At 43.0% G+C, this 8,104-nt stretch overlaps 1 protein-coding gene across 1 annotated transcript in view; it reads left to right on the top strand.

The window, feature by feature from the left end:
- Positions 1-405: 405 nt before the first annotated feature.
- Positions 406-8,104, top strand: part of NLRP13 (NLR family pyrin domain containing 13) — a 33,761-nt gene continuing 26,062 nt past the window's right edge. Inside the window, exons 1-2 of the mRNA XM_064580620.1 lie at positions 406-757; positions 4,456-4,629. Of these exons, the coding sequence (XP_064436690.1) occupies positions 457-757; positions 4,456-4,629 (475 nt within the window). The 5' untranslated portion in view covers positions 406-456. The remainder of the gene's footprint in view (positions 758-4,455; positions 4,630-8,104) is intronic.

The raw sequence follows: 8,104 nt of genomic DNA, 5'->3' as shown, positions 1-8,104 counted from the left end.
CCAGTTGGTCCCCTACTCCTCTGCCATCTCCCCCCCGCCATTTTTTTCTTTATAACAATTTAAAGATGTCATTTCATTGTCACTTTTATACAATCGAGATAATTGACACACCTGTGTGTCACTGCTGTCTTAGAGAATGCAATGAGGTGACCAATCATAGTATAGAGTAAGTGTTCGGTATTGCTCTTTCCTCTTCGTGTACCAGTGCTGCTCTAGGTCCTGGTGGTGCAGCCCAGAACAGACACCCAAGGGAGTTTACATTCTTGCACCGTGGAGAGAGAGAGAAGTGTGCAGACACAGGTCTCAGGAAATGCTACTGGGAGAAAGTAGAACAACTGTGTAGATTTGTTTTTGGAGGAGGAGAAATCCTGGCTCATGGTTTCAACTCTATTCCCTACAGGTTCTGTGGATGTAGCAGTTCCTGGGTGGAGCTAGAAATCTTGTGTGTTGGGCAAGATGAGCTCCTCCGTGAACGTCTCTTTTGACAATGGTTCCTGTAATAAGCTGCTGTCTTACCTGATTGGCCTGGATCAGTCTCAGCTGGAGGAATTCAAGCTGTGCCTCCAGTCCCCAGAGCTGCTGCTTGGGAACTTCCAGAAGATCCCCTGGGCAAACTTGAAAGCCAGTAATCCCATTAATCTGTTAGGTCTGTTGGGTGAATACTTTTCAGAAAGGCAGATATGGGAAGTGATCCTCAGCATCTTTGAGAACATGAATCTGACTTCATTGTGTGTAGAAGTTAGAGCAACGTTGAATGGTGAGTGGGTCCACAGGAGGGGTGGTTGGATGGACGGATGGAGGGGGGTGGGGGGACAGAGGGGCATCTGCCTGGTGCGCAGGGGAGCGAGGAGATGGTTGCTGGATTTTTATGGGGTCATGCCAAAATGCTAGCTACCCTTAAAAAAAACTCCCTGCTGGGCTATGAGAGTTTCAGCTAAAGGTATAAAGTCTAACTAGCCTGGGAGGGAATGGTGACTCAAAGCAAAAAGGAGGAAAATGGGAGGTACACTCAGTTGTGGTGCAAACCTTCTTTTGAAAATACAGACTTCCTCCTGGAGGGGAGGTGGGTGGGAGGATGGGGTAACTGGGTGATGAGAATTAAGGAGGGCACATGATGTGATGAGCGCTGGGTGTTACACACAACTGATGACTTATTGAATAGTACATCTGAAACTAATGATGTACTTTAAGTTGGTTAATGGAATTTAAATTAAAAAAAAAATAGATTTCTTCCAATGCAGCTGTAGTATTAGGGAGTGATTTGAGTATAACAGGAATTTCATGTTTGCTTACACAGGATTCTTTTTCCTACAAGGGAAACACTAGGTAAATGCCAACAAAACAAAACAAAAAACTGCCCCCAGCTGAGCCAAGCCATGAAGGAATATACAAAATGTACATGCATATACACACACCTCAAATATCTATCAGCTACCCTAGCATGAGCCACACCCACCCAAAACTTACTGTCTGATTTTATTTTTTTATTTAAGATTTTATTTGAGAGAGAGAATGAGAGACAGAGAGCACAAGAGGGAAGAGGGTCAGAGGGAGAAGCAGACCCCCCGCTGAGCAGGGAGCCCGATGTGGGACTCGATCCCGGGACTCCAGGATCATGACCTGAGCTGAAGGCAGTCGCTTAACCAACTGAGCCACCCAGGCGCCCTTACTGTCTGATTTTAGATCGCTCTTTCCGCATCACAAAATCTCACAAGCTGTATCACTTGCCCTCCCTCAAGTAAATGTCAGGCGCTTTTTTTTTTTGTACCATGCATGCTGTTTGTGCTGGTGTGCTTGGTGCACTCTTGTATCGTGTGGTCTTTAGTGGTAGTGATGTGCTTCATAACCAGTTATCAGGTGTTGGGACTGTGCTACTGTTTTTGTTGCTATCATTTTTCTGAATGTATCACGGATTCCATTTTCCTATAAAATAAAGACCCGTGTGGTATTTATCCAGTTTTCTCTCTGCAGTGAGCCTGAGAGTGCATATACCCCTTTATGGCAGAACCAGTTGTCTCTGAGACCAGTACAAAATCATCCTAACTTTTACTGGTACCTGTTATGAGCCAGGCATTGATCCTGATGCCTCCTGTGTTTGCATGTAGTCATAAGAAGGAGGTCCTGTTGTCCCACTTTTGTAGACAAGGAAATTGGGGCCCAGAGCTCAAGTGAGTTGCCCAAGGTCACAGAGCTGGTGACTTGAACCCAGGTAGTGGGTGCCCAGAGGCTCTGTGCTGGACTGTATACTGCTTCTCTTGCCCCAGATGAGGGCATGAGTTCTAAGCAGTGGGGATGGGAGCTGGCAACATGATACCTCCCACATTGGAGACTGAGTCTATGGAAATTCAGGCTCTGTGTATCTTCTGGTGAGCAGGAGGATGGGGTGGGAACTAGATTTCCCTGTCTACCTGCCATCCTTTCTCCATCCCCTCTCCCCACATCTTCCCCCTTCATTTGAAATCCCTCATTTACTCTAGTGTAGAATAGGCAGGTGTTTGAGCAGAGAGAGAATGGAACCTAGAATCCTTAAATCCTGTTTTAGACTGACGATCCCAGAGGGAGGCATTTGCACAGAGGAGAATGCCATTAAAGGAAGAACGTCCTTTCTGGCCACTGGTCCCGTATGAAGGCTGTAGAGCCAGACCTGGCACATTGAAGGAGCCCATTCTTCCTTGTCCTTATTTGATTCCCACTTGGCCTTCTGAGGGGGTGTGGCATATGGAGGATACCTTGCAAGCAGGAAAAAGCCCTAGACCACATCATCTCCCCGGCAATGTGAGTGATGATATAAAAGTCCAGGGGATCAGGATAGCTTCTACTTCCCCCTTGGCTCCATCTTCTAGGAAATATGGCATAATGAGAGTCTCTGTGCTCGAATGATACGGTGTTGTGAGTATGTGAATGCATGTGTGTTTGCGGGCACATGTGTGCCATCTTTTGGGGGCCCTGGGTTTAGGAGCTCAGGTTTGGTGTCAGAGTGCCTGGATTCAAAGGTTGGCCCACCTAACCAACTGTAACCCTGGGCAAATGACTTACCCCTGGGCCCCTGTTCTCTCTTGAAAACCTGGCCAGCTGTACCTACCTCTGAGTTTCTAGAAGGAAATGCTTAGAAGATGCTGGGCTCAGAGAAAGTTCTCACACATTCATTTATCTTTGGGGTAGTTTTTTCTGGATTCCAGGTGCTAGTTTGAGACAATGCCAGATGGACAGTATCAGAACTGGGAATGTCTTTGTCATCTTATGGCACATACTTTCCACCCTACCCAAGATGATGTCAACAGATTTTGGGTAGGTGAATCTGATTCAACAGGCTTTCCTAGGCAGACAAAGGGAAGTCTGAATTGGGATTTTTTTTTTTTTAATAGGAAAATGGGACTTAAATTCTAGGCTGTTGTGTTGACTCTTGATAAGTGGCCCCAGCTAGATCTAGAGCCTTCAACTTAATATATCTAGATATAGATTGTGGCAGCAAGGCTATAATCTGGAGGTATCCCATCACTGGGTTTATGTGCAACAGAGGAATGCAATGTGTCATGTTGTGAAATGGAGCTATTGATGAGGGATGATCTTAGCTTACTGCACTATGCACATAAGATTTCCCATTCAGGTTCCCTGATCCTAGGTGAGCTGGCCTAAGCCTGGACAGACCCTACAGGTAGGCTCTGTGGGGCTCCACAGAATTGGGATTATATTGGCCAAGCTCACCATAGTGGAGACTGATGGGTAGTAGCTCTTCAAAGGAACATAGGGCATGAGGAGGAAGCCCAGGACCCAGCTGGCTACCCAGATCAAGTCCTGCAAACCCTGACAACCAATGGAATTATAAACATTAGAGCCATGTCTCTGTTAGAGCTATTATCCCTTACGGGGCATTGGCTTATAGCAGCTAAGCACTGGGCAGTGGAATAGGAGTTATTGCTGTGTGAGTTAGACATGGAAGGGGCCCTTTAGCTCATGAGGAATGGGGCATTCAGAGTGGTTTTGTGAAATATAGAGAGGGAGGCTTGAGTTAGAATCCAATTCTTGGTGCTTTTATTCCTATGGTATTCTGGTATCCAGAGATCGTAGAGTGGTTTCTATGTGCTGGGTGGTGTTCTGCATATTTGGGATAAGTAAGCAAACAGAGGCTAGCCATTTGTGTCCCTCCTTCAGTGGGGTGGGGGGGAAGAGAGGTACTGAACCTAAGAAATACATACACTACATAGTGTGTTAGGAGGTGACAAATGCAATGGAAAGAGAAAGTTGAATGGGGAGAGTCTTGAATGTGTGCCTGGTGATCAAGTGAAATACTGATCAGGACTGCGCAGCACCACTGAGCTAAAATTTGAGCAAAGACTCAGAGGTGAGGTTGTGAACCACATGGGTATGGGGGGAGAGCATTCCTGACAGGGCATGGCTGGGTCCAAAGTACTTGAGTTGATGGAACTGGAGGATGTGATTCCTTTGTCTCTTCAGTCTCAAGCCTGTCAGAGCAATACTTAGCTCTGTGGAGAGCATCCATCATTGGCCATTTTCAGCCTGGGTATCTCAATATCCCACCATCACTGTTTGTTTCAGAGATGGCACAAGCATGGGTACCCCAAGATCCAAACCAAGAAGAAGCAGAGATGCCAGAAGAAGAAGAAAAAGGTTTGTATGCTACTTTATGGTGGAAAAAATGTGACAAATTGCTTGATGGGGCATCCATTTTATTGGGTCTATAATTGCCACCACCCCTGAAATTTTCTTCAATTGATAGCATGTGGGAAACTATACCATTCCCAGCCTGTTCTTGCACTGCTGCTTATTGAATAATAAGTTACTATAAACTGGATAATTTCTCTGACTCCACTCTCTGCTCTTAGATACCAGTGTCTGTTTCCAGACTTTGTAATTTGTTGCATTAATAGGTAACTTTTTTTTTTTTTTTTTTTGGTACCAGTTGACTGTTGGAGGTTTTCATGTTGACAAAGTAATACATGCAGCTATGGAACAGAGTTGGTTTTCTCAAATATATGTACTGGTGTATAATCCAGAAAATATCATGGAAACCTAAAACTTGTAATGAAAAACCTCAATCCATTGCTCAACCCTTGAGTTCTATAGAAGCAACTATATGCCATTCTTGCTCAAAAAGGATTAACATATACTGTAACCTCTTGGTTTTTCAATCAGTTATCATGGTAGTTAAGTATCTCCAATTATTTTTGTGGAACAATCAATTTTCAGTGTCATGGATATAAATCAATGCTGAGCCACATGATACATCAGGAATTCATGCTATATTTCTTTTCTAGGGCTGCCATAATAAATTTCCACAAACTGAGTGGCTTAAATAACATGTTTACTCCCTCACAGTTCTGGATTAGTCCAAAATTAAGGTGTCGGCAGGGTCATGCTTCCTCCTGGGGTTTGCGGGGAGCCTCATCCTTGTTTATCTGGCTTCGGGTGGCATTCCTGGATTTGTGGTTACATCCCTCCAATTTCTACCTCTGGTCACACGGCCACCTCCTATTGTGTGTCAGAATTCTGTCTCTTGTGAGAATACATTTGACTGCATCTAGGGCACTACAGGATAAGTTCTTCTCTTCAAGGTCCTTATATTTGCTACACAAGGTTCTGGGGATTAGGACGCCAACATATTTTCTGGGGGGGGGGGCACTGTTCAGCCCACTATATATGCCTTTTTGGGGGAATCATTGCCTGTTTTTGTTTGAGTTAATAATTGCTTTTTAAACTTTCCATGCAATTATCTCCAAATTCTTCGGGAAGTATAATGTAATCGGATGTAACAAGAAATCCCTCAGCTCCCTCATCACTATTTCTAGACCGTTTCCTGAAGCTGAACATCCTTCCCTAGTCTGTATCAGTTGCCATGTATTTCTCATCCTGGGACTTGATTTAATCTCGAATTCTATTTTCTACTCTCAAATGTTGTTCCCCCCCCCCCCACCCCCACTTTGCCCTAACTTCTATGTCCATCTGTCTTTCTCACTGCTGTTACAGGGGACCCATTTTATGGTAACTTAGGAAAGTCAATATGAGGAAATTTGAGAGCTTGCCTGATAATTTCTCTAGTGCACCATTGGTGAATGGCTTGGGTGTAATTGTCCAGCTTGAAAGTCCTTCTCCCTCAATGTTTCTGGTGTTCCAATGTCCTCTAGTGCCCAGTGTTGATAAATCTTGATAACTTGTAATTTTTTTTTTTGCATTGTATACGACCCATGACCTATCTTTTACACTATGAAAACTTGTGGGGTCCTCCATCCCTGTGTTCTGAAATGTCACAGGGTATCTAGGTTTGTGGTCCTTACCCTCTTGATTAGGTTGGATACCAAGCAGGACATTTAAATGTAAAAAGTGCTCTTCAGCTCTCAAATAGTCTTGTTATCTTTTTGGCATTAATCATTCCTTCGCTGTTCTTTTTCTACAACTCTAATTAGGTGTTGTGTTTCCTGGGACTAACATTAGATCATAACTTTTTTTTTCTTTCACAAAATTGACTTCTTTTTATTGTGTATAGTTGACACAATGTACGTTAGTTTCAGATGTACAACTTAGAGATTCAACAAGTTTATACATTAGGCTGTGCTCACCGTGTCATTGCCATCCGCCCATTACATCGCTACTACAATATCATTGACTATATTCCCTGTGCTGTGCCTTTTATTCCTGTGACTCATTCACTCCGTAACTGGAAGCCTCTATCCCTCCTTCATCCATTTTACCCATTCCCCCAACCATAACTTTTTAATCCCATGCCACCATCTGTTTTTGTTAAAACCATTTGAAAGATTACTTCAACTTTCTATCATACCTTCCACGAAGCCTATTTCATCAATAATATTTGTAATATCGAAACTTTTAACTCAATGTCTTCTTTTTAAATGTAATACCTTTCGAATTTTTTTTTCCCCAACTTTTGGAGCATGTTTTGGTTCCCAGAGCTACCTGTTTCTTGGTTAAAGTGATTATACAAGCAAATATAAATGGTACAATGTGCTTAATATTTTAAAGTTTCTCCTATATAGTCAATTAATTCTACAAAGGTAGCAAGCTTAAAAAATTGGTGTGTGTTCTTCCAGCTTTTCTTCATGAATTAGATTATATATCCGTTTATAATGCTTGTCATTTGATACCTTGATCACATCTTTATACAAACCTATCAGCTTCACATTTTAATAGCTACTTAATATACCATTGAGTGCATATGTCATGGCCTGTAGCTTACCCTGTCCTGTCGGTAGAAATTTAGGCTTCTGGGTGTGTGCATATTAAACAGTATTTGATAAACATCCATGACCTATTGTGTCCATCTGCAAGTATTTCTGCAGAAGATGTGCCTAAACTAGAACTCCCAGATCAGAGCACATACAGAAACTAAACTTTGATGCAGCAAAATTGATCTTCTAAAAGACTGTATAAAGTTATGTCTCTCATGATATTTTGGGTGTTTGTTTTACTGTCCTTTTATCAACAGATTCTTTAAAAAAAAAAAAAATTGCCAGCTTGATAAAAATACTGCCCTGACTTGACACTTGGTTTGCATTTGTTCTGCGAGTGAGTTGAAAACTGTAATTGCTTTTAGCCTGTTTGTTTCTTGCAAAATGACTGTTTATTCTCCCCCTCTTCTTTTGGGTGCTTGCTCTATTCTTTATTGACTTGTAAGAGCACATTGCATATAGAAAATGAATGACCTCTTGGTCTGTCCCGTAGATGGCAAGTATTCCCCCTCATGCAGTTTTTGTCTTTCAAATTGACATGTGTTGTGTTTGTGTTCTGCTTTATATCTTCTGGATGACAAGACTGCTTCTCCACTTGGTTGGGGTGGGGGAAGGGGAGGAGAGCCCTGCCATAGCTGCCACCTGAGTGTAGATCCACATGTTCTCCAGCTCTTGTTGTGTGGTAGAGAACAAAGGCAGGGGGAGATGGATTACCTGGTTCTGAGGAAGAAGGTCCCACACGAGTCCCACCTTTGGTCCATAAGATCCATTTCTTAAATGTTGCGTGATCAAGTTTTGGGGTTTAATCAGTCCAGAACAGTCCATGTTTGGAGATGGGGTAAAGCTCTGTGAGGTCGAATACTTGAGGAATGCCAGCCTTCAGAGACCTGTGATAATCTGAA

The sequence above is a fragment of the Mirounga angustirostris genome, unplaced genomic scaffold (assembly GCF_029215605.1).
Source record: "Mirounga angustirostris isolate CCGP_5_RB_7025 unplaced genomic scaffold, mMirAng1.0.hap1 SCAF_16, whole genome shotgun sequence".
In the NCBI taxonomy this organism is placed as follows: domain Eukaryota; kingdom Metazoa; phylum Chordata; class Mammalia; order Carnivora; family Phocidae; genus Mirounga; species Mirounga angustirostris.
This window is presented reverse-complemented; position numbering and strand designations above follow the sequence as displayed.